A 15,622-nucleotide genomic window follows, 5' to 3' on the forward strand; every position below is an offset into this window, starting at 1 on the left:
AGGTTGCGAATGGTGCCTCCGCGTTTTCACGACACTCTGGCTTTAAAGAATCGAAATGCACTTCATGAAAATATTATTAACCAATCAGATTGCAGAGGAAAATTCAACGATCGAAATAATCCAATCAGAACAGTCCTTTCGTGTGTTTTCATCGTTCAGCTAAGACCTTCGACGTTTTTTGATTTTTTTTAATTTTTCGAATTTTTTTAAAAATAAAATTTTAGAATTAATTTAAATTAATTTCATTTTGGTTTCACCGACAATGAATAATATATTTAAATATTAATTTTATTTCGAATGGTTTCTCTTTTCTATTTCTATTCTATTCTATTCTATTCTATTCTAAAATGAACAAAATGACACTATTGGATAAAAGTATTATATTCTTTGGTTTAAATAAGATAAATTGTTACAATAATAATTTTTCATAAATTAGCAAAATTAAAAAAATAAAAATGGGCTTCGTATTCTGCAATATTCAGCATCAAGCCACACTTAACTACATATCAAAATTACGAAAAAAATAAATAAATAAATGCACATTCATTACAAAAAAAATCTCTGAGTACTGGAATGCAAAATACACACAAAGAGCATCAATCTGCAGGTTAACACGACAGTCAGTCTCGACGAAATTACATTATTTTGAAGTATTATCAGAGTTTTTTCATTTCCTTTTTCTAATGATTACTATGCTGAACCATTTGATGCATATGTTCTGGGCGATAATAATGACCATGGGCGTGAGCAACGGCTATCGATGGATGTACCGGAGGTGGTATACATCTGACATGTTCCACCGAAAGGGAATCATTTTCGCCAGTTCTCAGGTATTTGTTGAGTACGGCGAATATTTGAGAATTTAGTACTTGAAATCGTCTGATACGATCTACCATTCTTTTCAAGTGCTGTAATGTGGAAAGGTTTCGTTAGGTTAGATCAACTCGTACTTTGAAATTATTTATTCGAAGTAGTCCGTTAGAATACTCACGATTCCTTTGACGTTTTCATCTTTTCCGTCGACTCGTTGAACGCGTAGAATGTGATAGCAGAAATCTAGAGCTTCGAACCTTCGCTGTTGTCCGAGTAAAGTTATCATTGCACATCCAGCCCAATTTAATCCTTCACCAAAGAGTTCCCTACGCACATAAAAACAACATTAGAATGCCTTCAAAATCTGAGAGCGAGTTTGGGATCCGTGCTGAGAATACATACTCCACAGTAAATTCAGTTTCGCCGACTGGAATACAATATACGAACTGCAGTGCAGACCAGAGACGATGGAACTCCGTGCATTCGTCGATATTCATGACACTGTTCATAGGCGGAGGTCCTACCCATACCGGATCGTCCAAGTAACTCCTTAATCGTGATAATATAACTTCGAATATCGATAACCCGCAGCAGAGACGTTCTCTGGTGAGTAAGTCACCTTCACGAGCGATCATCGCTTGCTGTAAAAAACGATGAAAGTAAAATAACGAAACACGATGGTTAATTTTTGAAGTGAACAGCGACGTACTTTGGCAGTTCCAAATTTGTCTATATTCGGTACGACGTGTAAAGCTGCGAATTTCGTTTCTAGTCTTTTCTGTTTAGTTTCTGGTTTTTCTCCTTCTGCAAAAAGATGATACATTTTTCAATAAGGGTTTTAAATGATAAGACTACTTCTCAAACATAAGGTTACCTTTGCAAAACGGTCTCGGGAATATATTCTGGAAGGGTGCTGCATGCAACAAGTCGCATACTTCTTCTTGCGACAAAGCTTGTTCCATTTGTAAACAGAATAATATCGTGTTACCTAATTCTCTAAAATTATGGAAGAGTTCGGTTTTTGCATCCGGATACTGAACGATATCGTTCAATTGAGCGTGATAATATCCCAAAACGCCTGCGGTACATAATAACGTATTAATTACATTTTCCATTTCAGCGAAATACATATTTTAGTAATCGAAAAATTTACCAGGAGATCCGTAATCGTATCTAGGTAATTTGCAAAGTTTGGGCATGGCTTCGATCAGCGTCTTGGTAAATTGTAAAATATTGCCTTGAATGAGCGATTTAACGATTTTCAGCAGTTCTTCCATCACGAAAGCAATACCTTGGTATCCCAGTAATCGACAAATCGTTCGAAAATGAGGAGCGCCGACAAATCCTATACAATAATTTAATTTAGCGATGTTTTTTTCTACATAAAAAGACTAATTAATACTCGCACTGACCGGAGTATTGACCATAAATTGTACTATAGGCTAGATTGAGCTGTTTGCTTCCCCATAAGTACTGATGTCCCATTTGAGGTGGCTTATCTCGATGTACAGGTTGAGTAAAAGATAATCCTCGACATTTAACGAACCTACGACAACATTGAATTAATATCCACGAAACGAATCAGCCTACTTTTTGATATAGGGAGATTTATACCTGGCTGTAGCAGCATTATAACAATAGTTGGGTAAGAAATCGTAATTCAACTCGTAAAATACGTGAATGGTAATACGTCCGTAGGCAGTTAGGACGCTATGATTCGCTTCTCGTAACATGGTATCGTATTCGTCCAGCGCTAAATGCTTGCTCAGAAGTTTATGACATAATCGATTCACTTTCAATAATCCATCCAATTCCTGAAAAAAGTTCAAATGAATTGAAAATGACTGATCAAGGTGACATCTATAGAGAGATATTCTTAACACTGAACTTACAACTGTGCCAGTAATGTCGCCAGCTAAAAATCGACTAATGGCTAAATCTAGAGATTTCAACATATCCACATTGATGCGTTGGGTGATCAGTTTATTTAAATCAATAGATCGACCGAGTAATTGGACGTGACGTTGACGCATCAATGTTTCGTAACGATTAGCTCGCGGATAAGCCAGCAAGTAGGTGCCCATGGCTTCGCATTCGGCTCGGAATCGTTTATCCAATAAAATACTGAAAAAATACAAATCGGTCCGATGATCATTTTGATAATTATTTTCTTTCAAAAGTCATTATTAAATATTTTCAAATGAATACCTAGAAGCGAGCTGCTTATAATATGAAAAAATCTGTTCGCTGAGTTTATAGACGAACTGATCAAAACAAAGGTTCACTTCGGCTTCAACTTCATCGTAAAGGAATTGTTTTCTGAACACAGTCAACGCATAATGGGCACTGTCGTTATATAAATCCAAAGGATATAGAACACACCTAAATAAACAAGACATTTCAAAGATTAGTAACATTGCATCTCAATATTAAACTTCTTAAGCGTTGACAATGCTTACTCCATAACAGATTGCTCTTTTGTGCGTAATATGTGATCAGTGAGAATCCACGGCATTGACATTTCAATTGGAAACTAGAAAAATAAATGTCTTATTAGCTAAACCATTAAAAACACAATTTCAATAAAATATACATTTTTACAGATTTCTGAATTCGTAAGTCATTTCGAAAAAAATTTACATCTACTTAATCAAATCTGAATCACGAATGGAAAATGAAGAAGCGTCTACCTTCAAAAACACGCGTTCAAAATAAAACAAAACGCTAAAAATACTCAGAAATTAAACACAAAAAAAAATGTATTTTTTCGGTTAATCGAGTTATGAAGAAAAACTCAGCTCATTATATAAGCTTCATTAGTAGCACAACACCCTGCGAATTAGCTGTACACCGTCGCGTCTTAATCGCGATGCCGAAAGGTCTAAGGAATCTAGAGTCAAAAGCTAGAATAGCGAACACTCTCAGAAAAAAAAAACGTCATGCAAATTACAAATGTTACAATCGTTAATGGTGATAGAAAAAATACGCATGTGAAAATTCAGTGATAAAAATAAATTCTAAAGCAAACTACCATAAAAAATCGGAAACTAAAATGGAAATTAGTACACATGAGTACGAATGAAAGAACAAATCCAGATGTTTGCTAATGGTTATTTATACCTGTATTCTTTTTTCCATTGTAATTAGATCGCTGCATTCTTCGTTATGCTGATGACGTACCGTGCATTTCTGATTATCAAATTTAAATCGATTAAATTTTATTGTTTTTTTGTTCAATTTTTTTCTTTAGATAAAAATTTAAATCGTAAGAGCAAAAAGGAATCCTGCACGCTACCTCATGCAAAATAAATTTTTAAAAAAAGAAGCTTATATAATGAAAAAAATATCCGGTTGCTGCTGCTTCATACAGTCGGCGAAAAATATATCATTAATCACCGCAACTTCGTTCACAAGGTAAAATAACAATTTTGCGATTAAATAACACACATTTGAAGATCGTTTTTCCTGTTTACTTACTTGGATTCTGCGACCCATGGTCATTTCTAGATAAAATTCACGATACCATAATTGCGACAGGTCACAGCATTGTTGCAAAGAATCTATATTTGATATTAGAAGAAAAAAAAACTCGAGTCAAGTTGAGGCACAAGCCAGTAATTCTTATCAACTCTTTAGCAGAAGGTGAGCTTACCGCTGAAATTCAATAAATAGTTCCAGAAAAATGACGTCTTGTGGAATTGGTCGATTTGCATCAGATATTGTCCATCGATATCTTTTCTAAGAGTTCTTTTGCCTCCGGATTTATCAGCAATCAACGATTCCAACATGGTACGAACCATGTAAAGTTGTGTAGATGAAGGTCCTATAACAATTCGTTAATTAGAAAGAAATTCAAAGCAAGATTTCTAGAAAAGCTGCAGCTGAAAATTGCAATAGAATATGCTGCTTACCAACATTCCTTCGTGGTACTTTGATTCCGAACCCATTATCGGGATCTTTCTTGCCTTTAAGAGCTGGGTCAGTTTGAGGCTCAACACCTCTCTGCCAATCAGCACAAGTTTCTCGAACCGACATCAATATACTGAAAAATTACAACACAATCAAGCTACTGAGAAAGCCGATCAACAAGAAAAATTGATTCACAAACCTCCTAATCAAATCTTTCTTATTTTTGATAGCTTTTCGTAACGGCTCTCTAAGAATAATTTGAATAAAATCTTGTAATTCGGCATAAATATTGCGGCGAATTGCATCGGTGAATACGGTCTCCATTCGGGACATCAACACTTGTAATCCTTTGATCATTGCGATCACTTCGATAAGAGCGAATTTCTCTTCATCCGAATAATTATAACGAGTTGCCTAAGGAATATTAGCGGTTATTATTTTGTTACTAAATCATTCGATAGTATTAATCGAGTAATTACTCTTTCATATTCTTCGGCTTCTTGAGGACAATCTTTATTTTGATGATGATCTGTTGGGTGGAGTAGCTTCCAAGAGTACAATTCTGTCACTACACTTGTCCATTCAGATAACAGCTGCAGTCCTCGTAACGCTAAATCGGTGGTATCTTTATTTTCAGCATCGGTTCTAGTCTCCTTGTACGTGGTTGTAACCTAGAAAATGATCAAAATCATAGAAATAGTTCTAGAAAAATCAGCATCTTCTGAATACGTGTAAAATTCTTACTTCATTACTGTAACGAGCCAACTCGCTAATATATTTCACATGATCTTCACGTATTTGAGGTAAATGTACCATGAGATCGGCTTGAGGACTGATGTTCGTAGAACACGAAAGAGGCCATTTACTAGCATCGTAATTTTTCGACCTCTTTATGTAATTAAAAGGAGCTATTTGCATGTCTCCGAATAAGGGAACGACTTCTAAATTCTTGAAAATACGATCGATTTTGCTCAAATTCAAACGTTTCTTTTGATCGAGCTTGTTTATGTTACAAACTTCGTTATCCATTAAAAATAAGCCGAATCCCATGACCTGTAAAGAAAAAATCAAAGATTAGACTGAATTGGGACAAAACTCAATGACACACTTTACCATAATACGTACTTTAACCAGCATGTGTTTTTCATTCGGGGTAAGATACATTTTAGTTTCAAACATTTGAACGCAAAGTGTGACCACATCGGCGAGGAGTTCTTCGTAACCGGCGATTTTTTCCAAGTTTTCTTTTACAGTATCTCTTATTTTATTCTGAGTTGCTAAAAACATCGATAAATTCTGCGACTCTTGAAGAGTTTGCGAATCTGACATAACTTTCAAGAACTGAGCAGCTCTGTAACATTATTGACAATTAGGACCAGAAGCGGATATTTTAGCATTATTAGAAATTGCAAAGTCAACCTTCTGTAAGTGGAGTAATCGTTTTTCACGCTCGATTTCATGTTCTTCAGTTCATCGAGCACGGCAAACATGTTGATAAATTTACCCAAAGTAAGCAGATACGCTTCCGAAATGAAATCTTTGCGTTTTTCTGTATGACAGAGTCGTTTAACTTCAGCCGAAAATCTTTCGATAGCTTTCCTCTGCAAAAAATACGTATTTAGAGCGAGTAAGATTTAGAAGTTTTCAGAAATTAAACTTATTACCTGGAAATACATGAAGCCGAGTAATTTATTCACTTCAGGTCCTAAAACCTCGACTGTTTTTTCGTAGATTTCGACGCGATTAGGTTGCTCGTTTGATTTCGGTTGAGGTATAGCTCTCGAACAACACCTCCAGGTGTACAGCATCACCGAATGCTTTAACCCTTCTTCGAGTAATTCATTCTACACAAATTATTGATTATTTCGTGGTACGATGACTTTAGATCAAGTTAAATTATGTATGAACGTACCAGACTAGCATGTACAGTGGCTTCTTCAATATACTTCGCTATTCCGGTAACAAATCCATTTCGATCTTCGAAATTGGTATCGAAATTGGCCTGATACAAAACTGAACAGGGTTGAGCTTCGATGCATGGTTGCTCATCAGGAAGTGTTAGTTCGTCCAACACATCCACATTGGACAGAGCATCGGTCAGAGGCACCTTATCAGTGGCCATCTCTGTAAATAGCGCAATGTGTAATTAGCAGAAAGAACTAAATGATTTAATAGTACGAAAATAGGATACTTACTGATGAAACAAGTAGAAATACGACCTACTCCGTTGAGTATTTACTCAGATGGGTGTGATGAAGAAAGCGACGAGTGTTATGATTTACCGCACCGCTTCAACGAAAATTAAACAAATCAGGAGGGACAGTGCATTTTGTAGACCAGGTTTATAGCATACCAGTGAAGCGAGTATCAACATCAATTTCACTAATTGAACATTTCCTTTCAAAGATTATAAAAATTACGTAAAAAAACTAAAAACAATGAAGACGGACGAAATTGACGAAAGCGTTTTATCAACACAACAACAACAAGATTCAGATAACCATCGTAGGAAACAAAATGCCCAACAAAAATAGTAAAATTTGAAAGGTGCTTGAAATAGTGAGCTGTGATTGGTCCAAAATTTTATTATTACACGTGCTCCTTTACTAAAAGCACAAAAAAGAACGAACCTGTTGTGTTTTTTTACCTTGAGAAATGAGGAGCGAGCCGCATTGATTCTCAAAATTTCTGAAAGTTGGTCAAGTTCATAGATTTTTTTGATGAAATTTAATTTAAATTTTGTATATAAAATCATTATATAAATTATTAAAAATGGCAGATGATTTGTTCGATGCATCTTCTAAGGTGGCAGATAAAGATCTACAAGAATTTCTCGTTATTGAGAAACAAAAAGCTCAGTTTAATGCCCAGGTAAGATGGTTTTTCAAGAAAGTGATAAGTAATTTATTTAATTGTGATAGCATGATTATTGAATGTTTTCCAATAATATTCGTAGAAACTTGACGTTGATTCAGTCAATTTCTTAGATTACAGTCTGTTTTGTATTTCTACGAAAATTACATTGATGAATACTAGATCCATATTGCATCACTCTCAATACTTATCTGTGTTTTCCATTTTTTTATTTTTCAGATCCATGAATTCAATAACGTTTGCTGGGATAAATGTATAGATAAGCCGACAAATAAACTTGATTCAAAGACTGAAGTATGTCTGAGCAACTGTGTAAACCGATTCATTGATGTTTCTTTATTGATTACGAAGAGATTTGCCACTATGCTTCAAAAAAGTAGTGATGGCTTGTTATAGTCTTCGGTATCTTATGTTTCCTTAAAAATTGTATCAATTTAAGGTGTTTTGTTAGTAATAATTAAATTTTTTTTATTAGTCACCTTCTCTTTTTTGTCAAGTTTCTGAAGTAAGAAATTATAGAAGAATTTGCCAGCGTACATTACATTGAAATTCAAGAACGCACGAAAAACAAAGATAAGTATAATTTTAATAAAAACAACAGATATACACGCAGGAAACGTTTAAAAAAATATACCCTTCATAATATACATGAATACACAGCTATTATGTTATCAAACCGGTTCAGTACAAACAGATACATTATTTGTATACTATGATTTCATAGTACGTCTACGTACGATGTAGAAGTGAACCGATCATGGCGTATAAAAATCACAATCAAGTTTTGATAATTATTCATTATAATTTGTAAAGTTAAATTGCATTTATTTAATTGAAAAATTCTAGTTTCGATTTTTTCGCTCGTCATGATCGGTTCATTTATCCACTCAGTACCATGTACCAGAACCATCGAATATAAAACTTTTAAACTCTACAATACGAATGACTTGAAAAATATTATATAATCTCAAATGCAAAAATTTCAACTATTATTACGAAGATTCGATACAATCAGCAAACATACTGGGGAACCAATACAGCGTTTCTTTATTTTTAGAATCCATCCAAGCTAATCCTTCTTTGATCATATGATTCAGAGCTTTTTCAGCTCTCAATCTCTCCCAGTTCAATCTACTGGTTACGATAGATACCGAAATAAAAGCCGTATTCTCAGACGAGGCCAATTGCAAAAGAGCAGTGTGATCCAAGCTAAGTTCGCCAGGTACAGACTGTATGAAATAATTATTTCTAGTGACCTCGATAACAGTTAATCCATTTCCAAAAATTCGTAATTTCGAAGCAGCCCATCTGATATCGTCGTTATTTATTTCCATACTGGCTTGTTTGCTCTTACGTCTAGTTTTTACTAGTCTCTTGCGTAATTCATCCACGTGAATGATTCCACCATTCTTAGAGCTAGTAGCTAAGCAAACTTCTACAACTTGAACGGTTAATTCATTATAGAAATCGCCAATACCTAACGAAGCCCAGAATCCTTTGGTACTGGCCAAAGGATCTACGCCGATTGATGCACACATCTCTTGAAACTGTCGCCTGAATTGGGCATCTTTTTTGATTTCGTGTCTGTGTTTGTGTGCGAATTCTTCTAGTTTACTATGAAAAACTTCTAGTTGTTTTTCCATTTGTTCTAGCTGATTTTCCTGTAGAACGTTACTTTTGTCGCGGTATTTCTCTTGTTCTAGGCGTTGTTTCTGAATAGCACCGATTCCTGGTCTTTTCCTCATTTTGACACTGTACACTTATAACTTCAACAAGGTGAATTAAATTATAGTTTGAACACCAAACACCAATTCTTTCTCCTTTTTAACGTAAAATATGAACTTTAAATAAGGCTCTACTTTAAAATAGGAATTAGAAAATCAGATTTTCAGATTTTGATTTTGTTGATACTGATAATGGTTTCGAGTTTCGACTATCGATTATTTTGATTACGATGTATCGATGAAAAATTATCACAATGAAGATGATTTCGTTTGTTATACAAAGAGCGCGCTTTTCAAATTTCAAATTTTCAATCATTTAAAATTAAAATTTGAAAATTGAAATGAAAATTAAATAAATATAAATATAAAATTATGAAAATAAAATACCTATGCGAAGGATTGAAACGAATTTGATACACGAGAAATGCTGAAAACTTCAAAATTGAAGACGCAGATTCAAATTTTCAAAACTTCAACAACAAAACAAAGTCAAAATAAAAATTACGAAAAATTTTGCATTTTGTAGTGTCAGTAGTGTGTCAAAACGTCAAATCAAAACTTAAAGTTTAAATTGTTCATAATTTTGTAATTTGTTTCAAAAAACACCATACACACTCTGGTTGGAATGGTTTTCAAAATTAAGAACTAAGAAGAATCACTCATCACAACTGACGACACTAATGAAAATTGAAATTGAAACTTGGGAAGTTGGGAATTTGGGATATGAATAAATGAAATGAATTGAAAAAAATGAAAAATTGAATTACCTACCAACACTGAGAAAATATTGAAGAATAAAAACGTTGTAGAAAAATTCATAATAATGTAATCAATAACTTTAATTAGGTAGGTATAAATAACTAAGGTAAGCATACGATTTTATCCTCTTATCTTTCTTCGAATACCTAGTCATTTTTTTTCAGTTTTTGAGCAGACTTTCCTTCACAAAAAAAGAGGAAGGAATCTGTGTAACTACTGCACTAGATAGGAACAAGCTGATAAGCACAATCATAATAAGAAAATAAATAAGTAAAAATTCTCTCAAACAATACTTCTCATCATTTCTCAGCGAGTCCATTTTCATTAGGAAAATAAGTATAAACCTTACTAGAATAAAAACACATAGGTAAAGGTATGTCGTATCTACTATTGCAACTTGCAACACACAGATTTGGAAACAATTTTTCGACTCTTTTGCCATGGGTGAGTAAGAAATAAGAACAGTATGGTAAGAACTCAAAAACACTAAAAACAAAGAAAACCCGAATTTGAATCTGCAGTCTAATGCTACTCAAATCTAACTGCAATTAGATGATATATGATTGGCCAAACAGCGTTTCGCACTATATTTCTTGCCGCATAGGGCGCATTCATAACGAGAGCCCTCTGCATGTGTACGTTCGTGCGCTCTCTTATTGCCCTGGTATTTGAATAGCCGGTTGCATACGCGGCATTTGTAGTTTTTTCTATCATTATGCGTCTTTTGATGTGCAGCAAAATCGCTTTTGGTAAAAAAGCTTGTACCACAGGTTTGGCAATGAAACGATTTTTCACCAGAATGTGTTCTCAGGTGGTCATTGAGAGAATATTTATACGAATACATTTTCCCGCAAAAAGCACACTCAAAACAAGCACCTCTCGCATGCACAAGTTCGTGCCTTAATTTAGAAGCATTGGATTTGAATTTTGTGTCACAAATGCCGCATTTGTAGGGTCTTCTTTCAGTATGGGTGGTTTGATGGTTCTTGAGGATCTGTTTCGTACCAAACGATTTTTTACACTTTGGACATGGGAATGGCTTCGAATGTTTTCGCTGGTGTCTTGTCGAATCAGATTTATCGAAAAACGTTTCATCACAAATAGGTGAAATTCGCATCAATTCTACTCGTACCTGCAGAGAAAAAAAATGAATTAATTTTATAGTTGTTGTCGCCTCGCAAGTTACAATTTACAAGTCCTGTTCTTTTGAATGATTGTGTAGCCTATCCGAGATTAAAATATTTCCTAGCTATTCAAAAAGTGAAATATACAAATTTTTTTTAAACCAATCACCAAATTTCTAAAAGGAGATTCAAGTAGGTAAAAACGAGTTTTTTTTAAAGCACCAAAATAAAATTTCTTTCTCAATGTTTTGAGCATTTTCTCCGGAGATTCAGAAAATTTCTAAAACTGAAAAATTTTGTTAATCTACCTACCTAGCCCTACCTATTTTATGAAAATGGAAGATTTAAAGGTATGCGTCTCATATCGTACCTATCATTATTTTCTACATATCAAGTATTAGAACTAAATACCTACAATACACATCATTAATTAAGTTACTCTAACCTGGCACACATTTTGCTCATCATTACGGTTTGATTGTTGGTTTGTCACTAGTACTTGTTCCATCTGCAGTGTTTGCCCGACGTGTGCCTCATCAAATTGCTCATTATTTGAATTGGCAGCCGCAGCGGTATTATTCCCACACCTGTGGAAAAAATTGAAAAGCTATACTAAATGAAATTTCATTACAGTGGTTTGATTTTCAATATAGAAGTACACATATGTATACTTAATCTGAGTAGAATAGGTATCACTTACAATTGGCTGTTGATTTGAGGACTAGCAGAAATCCCACTCGCAATTTTGTCATCGAGTACGCTCAAGAGCTCATCATCGGTCATTTTCGTCTGTTCATACTGAGAGAAACAGTTCCGTAAATCATTTGAGACTGGATCTAGAAAACAATTTGGTGAAAATTTCAAAATGAAGTATGTAGTAGGTACTAGGTATGTAGATACCTATAATATGAAATCCTACAAGTCATTTTTTTTTTTTTTTTTGGAACAACATTCAAACAAATGTTTATGCAAAATTTCAAACCATTTCATCGAGGCCTATTTCTGCAATAAATTAAATAGTAAAAACTAAAAAAAAGGGTCTGCAGACAAAACGCAAATTATCTTCACCAAATGCAGTGGGGACTAATATTTCGAGTTGAAAGCTACTCAAAAAAAATGTTTGCTCCGGAGGTGTCCCTGTAAGAGTGAAACAGATCCTCCAGGGCTCAGAGAGGGAGCATTATTTTTGATAAAATTATCGAGAAAAACAGCTTAAAACTGTTTAAAAAATTTTGGTTGACAATAATGACCGAAAAATTGGCACCACAGCGTTTCAAAATATTTTTCAGTCCGGAGCTAGAATTTTCTCTGAGCAACTTTCAAATCAAAATATACTTCTCCTTCTCCAATAAATTTACAATTTAATCAAACTCATCCGAATTTTTTTTCGCAACCCACTCTAATGCGGTATGTTGATGTGTCAACCTTTTTCGGAAGATTGTAGGCGTTTTGTATCGAACGTTGTTATGGCGGTTGAGAGATCTATTCTTCCTTTTGTAGAACGAATAATCGGATCATCGCTAAAGTTTTTTTGGTTATTGTCTCGACTTGTTTTTTTTTGGTGTGGGGGGGGGATCACTTGATTTACTTGGCACGAATTTACTAACCTTCTTCAGAAGAACGTTCTTGAATTTGCACCTCTGAGTTACAACAACTCTCGTTCGACTTTTCTGAGAAAGAGCTGGTCAAATTTAGAGACTGATTATCCTCGTCTACGTATTCTGCAGGCGTTTCTGAAAAATAAAAATTTAAATTTAAAAAAGGTAGGTACTTACGTCTTCCCCTGAGGAATGAAACAGTCATTTGTGGAATTTTGCTTTTCCCTCAATTTAAAAATAAATAAATAAATACCCAAATAAAAGGTAGATAGGTAGGTACTGAAAATTTGAAAAATATTTGAAACATTCAATTTATCAGCATTTTTTACTGCGCCCGCATCTAAAGTATTTTCTTTCAAAACAAAAAAGCAGATTTTCCACGTACTAACGTAATTACTAACCTTCTTCGAAAAATTGTTCCGGTTCTGTTTCTACATCACGAAGATCGTTGCTCAACATTTCTAGGGGAGGAATACTCGAATCTGTAGTATAACCATCATCATTGGTAACCTGTTCGACAAATTCTGCGAGCGCATCTGAAAAACAGAGCTCAAAGTAGTTCATTTCTCCAACAAGAAAGTATTTACTGAACCTTATAATACCACTCACTGACCTTCAGAAAATTGATCAGTTGCTTCCTCCGTATTACAAAAATTATGCCTCGAGTTTTCTGAGACTGCGTTAATCGAACACAAGTTTTGAACATCTCTTGTATCATTTCCGGCAGTTTTTTCTCGTGTATCTAAAAAATGAAAAAAAAAATGAAAAAAAGAAACAGGAAATTCAAATAGGGTAGAAATGTGCGAGAATTTTTTTTAACGAGACATTTTAAAAGAAAAATATATTTTGTAATAGGTATGACTTATGGGGGTTCTAACCGAAGCACTCTTCAACCTTTTGCTTGATTTCTTTTCTTATGTTTGTTACTGTGTCTTCAAGACGAGAACATCGTATTTTCAATCTGAAAATTTCAGATCGAAAATTTTTCCCCTGCAGTCGACATTTTTCAAGGTTGGGGTTTTTCTTCATTGCCAATTTCGCTGCCTTAGGAGGGACGATGTTATGATTTGTAATATCTTTAAAATTCCTGCAGAATCGTTTATTAAAAGCATCGGTGGTCGTGTTTCCTAAATCAAAACCAAAACCATCAAATTATCATGGTTATAGAAGTTGATAAATAAATAGGTACCTATGATAATCTACATTACTTTGAAAGTCTGAGCTGCATATCGTATTTTGTGATGTATTTTTATTCAATGTTGGCTTTGAAAAATTAGTGACATCTGTACCGGATTGAAAGCTTTTATTAATTGAAGGCGGAAGAGTGTGTTTTCGATTTGGTAGTAACGTTGGAACACTTGCCGGCATCAATACTTTACGTTGCATCGAAATTCGGTAGTCTTCGGGTTTAAAGTGTCCATCACAAAGACGAAAATATGGTTTTATTTTATCCAAGTGTATTACAAAACATCGCCCACTGCTGTCGAATATCAACATTATTCGGGAAACTGGAATTTAAATATTGAAGCTAATGAGAATGATGAATCAGTACACGAACACTGTACATATAACATACGTATAGGTATAAATACTGCTTACTATACCTACCTAAAAAATTCGTAGGCTGAAACATATCCACAAGCAACACATAGGTCTTCTTTTCTTGTAAATTGCTCTTCAGTTTCGCTTCGAATTTCGTCAGGCTCGCTATTAAAGTAATAGGTAAGTATATTGTTTCAACAACAGATTAGAAAAAAATGTAAACAAGAAATTGTTTTTCAAACATGTTCACTTACTTTTCTTGATCAGACAGATAAGCATCGTTTTTTATCTTCCGGGAGTCATTATTTGTGAACTGGTTTGAGGTAACGTGATCACTGGACATTTCAAGAATTTTACTCTCGGATTCCTCTTCAGAAAAACTATCAAATAAATTTGTATTGTCGACATACGCGTTAATAAAATTATTCAAGGATTTTTTTACACAAATATCCTTTCTTTTTCGCGACATTTCTTTCTGAAATTACAATATAAGTACAATTTACCTAATTCCTTGTTCAAATCAAAACAGTATGAAGTTTTATCAACAAATTCTTCATTGACGATACAATTCACGCTACAACCTGCATCTGGAACCCAAATGTACAACCAGTGGTGAGCAATACTGTATAAACGTGTACATTTATCTTACTATCTTACTATATATAATCTTACACACGACCACGAACACACATATTGTTGGCACAGAACCGCTACTGACTAATTCTTCTCAAATCAATTTTACTTATCAACAAACATCTCTAAAGTGCGATTAAAAAGGCTCGAAAAAGAAATAAGAAATCCTCCTGCATGTTTCTGAATAGGCAACTTGACTCGCACACCAATTCAAAAAATGACGAAGGAAATGGAATGTACAATCATATTTAAGAAAATAAATTAAAATTCTCTCAATAAATACTTCTCAATCATTAGGTACTTCTCTGCAAATCAATTTTGTATGAATTCAATGAATTCATGCAAAATTGGATTTTGTTTTACCTATTATCCGGTTTTTTAACATGAAGATATTTTTTCTCTCTAAAAGTCAAGATCGAATAACAACTCGATGTAGAATTGCAATGATCAACGCTACTAATTTTTAATTATATTATTTTGCAAAACTGATGAATAATTATACATTAGGTACAGGTACCTATTATCTCGTTAAAATAAATGAATAAAAATAAGTATTATTAGAATAAGAACACATACCTATAGGTATGTCTATCTACCATTGCAACACACAAGTTTACTAATTATTGAAATCCTGAGTACAATTAGA

General features: G+C 34.0%; 4 protein-coding genes across 5 annotated transcripts; 1 reads left to right on the forward strand and 3 right to left on the reverse strand.

The window, feature by feature from the left end:
- Positions 1-365: 365 nt before the first annotated feature.
- On the reverse strand, positions 366-7,193 carry Sra-1 (Cytoplasmic FMR1-interacting protein Sra-1). 2 transcript variants are annotated; one of them, XM_065351783.1, is made up of 23 exons: positions 6,918-7,193; positions 6,635-6,846; positions 6,387-6,566; positions 6,142-6,323; positions 5,848-6,073; positions 5,467-5,775; positions 5,202-5,393; positions 4,922-5,136; positions 4,725-4,855; positions 4,466-4,636; positions 4,291-4,373; positions 3,934-4,002; positions 3,273-3,346; positions 3,022-3,195; positions 2,706-2,937; positions 2,428-2,627; positions 2,226-2,359; positions 1,967-2,158; positions 1,688-1,891; positions 1,523-1,617; positions 1,216-1,454; positions 992-1,139; positions 366-908 (listed from the first exon to the last, which is right to left on the reverse strand). In XM_065351783.1, exons 2-23 carry the CDS (start codon positions 6,842-6,844, stop codon positions 681-683), a joined length of 3,888 nt encoding a protein of 1,295 aa, XP_065207855.1. In that variant the 5' UTR covers positions 6,845-6,846; positions 6,918-7,193; the 3' UTR covers positions 366-680. The 2 variants fall into 2 exon arrangements, with proteins under 2 accessions (XP_065207855.1, XP_065207857.1); XM_065351785.1 differs by lacking the exon at positions 3,934-4,002.
- A 185-nt stretch (positions 7,194-7,378) lies between these two features.
- Positions 7,379-8,074, forward strand: Tim8 (translocase of inner membrane 8). Its single transcript, XM_065351855.1, has 2 exons — positions 7,379-7,593; positions 7,816-8,074. The coding sequence occupies exons 1-2, from the start codon at positions 7,495-7,497 to the stop codon at positions 7,990-7,992; spliced, it is 276 nt and encodes a 91-aa protein (XP_065207927.1). The 5' UTR covers positions 7,379-7,494; the 3' UTR covers positions 7,993-8,074.
- An 85-nt stretch (positions 8,075-8,159) lies between these two features.
- lsn (vacuolar-sorting protein SNF8) lies at positions 8,160-9,526 on the reverse strand. Its single transcript, XM_065351847.1, has one exon. The coding sequence runs from the start codon at positions 9,339-9,341 to the stop codon at positions 8,589-8,591; it is 753 nt and encodes a 250-aa protein (XP_065207919.1). The 5' UTR covers positions 9,342-9,526; the 3' UTR covers positions 8,160-8,588.
- A 597-nt stretch (positions 9,527-10,123) lies between these two features.
- On the reverse strand, positions 10,124-15,528 carry LOC135836777 (zinc finger protein 1 homolog). The gene is made up of 11 exons (XM_065351808.1): positions 14,847-15,528; positions 14,598-14,723; positions 14,410-14,508; positions 14,010-14,309; positions 13,680-13,928; positions 13,415-13,543; positions 13,203-13,337; positions 12,811-12,936; positions 11,904-12,039; positions 11,649-11,790; positions 10,124-11,211 (listed from the first exon to the last, which is right to left on the reverse strand). The coding sequence occupies exons 2-11, from the start codon at positions 14,620-14,622 to the stop codon at positions 10,618-10,620; spliced, it is 1,935 nt and encodes a 644-aa protein (XP_065207880.1). The 5' UTR covers positions 14,623-14,723; positions 14,847-15,528; the 3' UTR covers positions 10,124-10,617.
- Between the last annotated feature and the right edge of the window lie 94 nt (positions 15,529-15,622).

Source organism: Planococcus citri, chromosome 2 (assembly GCF_950023065.1).
Source record: "Planococcus citri chromosome 2, ihPlaCitr1.1, whole genome shotgun sequence".
In the NCBI taxonomy this organism is placed as follows: Eukaryota; Metazoa; Arthropoda; class Insecta; order Hemiptera; family Pseudococcidae; genus Planococcus; species Planococcus citri.

Bases quoted from the DNA above. Each gene is read 5' to 3' on its own strand.
- Sra-1 (XM_065351783.1), bottom strand. From the start codon at position 6,844: ATGGCCACTGATAAGGTGCCTCTGACCGATGCTCTGTCCAATGTGGAT. The intron at 2,938-3,021 runs GTATTCATTTGA...GTATTTTTTCAG, and splicing joins TATAAGCAGCTCGCTTCTAG to TATTTTATTGGATAAACGAT. The intron at 909-991 runs GTGAGTATTCTA...TCCACATTACAG, and splicing joins ATGAAAACGTCAAAGGAATC to CACTTGAAAAGAATGGTAGA.
- Tim8 (XM_065351855.1), top strand. From the start codon at position 7,495: ATGGCAGATGATTTGTTCGATGCATCTTCTAAGGTGGCAGATAAAGAT. The intron at 7,594-7,815 runs GTAAGATGGTTT...TTTATTTTTCAG, and splicing joins AAGCTCAGTTTAATGCCCAG to ATCCATGAATTCAATAACGT.
- lsn (XM_065351847.1), bottom strand. From the start codon at position 9,341: ATGAGGAAAAGACCAGGAATCGGTGCTATTCAGAAACAACGCCTAGAA.
- LOC135836777 (XM_065351808.1), bottom strand. From the start codon at position 14,622: ATGCTTATCTGTCTGATCAAGAAAA. The intron at 13,544-13,679 runs GTTAGAACCCCC...TTCATTTTTTAG, and splicing joins AAAGGTTGAAGAGTGCTTCG to ATACACGAGAAAAAACTGCC. The intron at 13,338-13,414 runs GTCAGTGAGTGG...TCTGTTTTTCAG, and splicing joins AACTGATCAATTTTCTGAAG to ATGCGCTCGCAGAATTTGTC.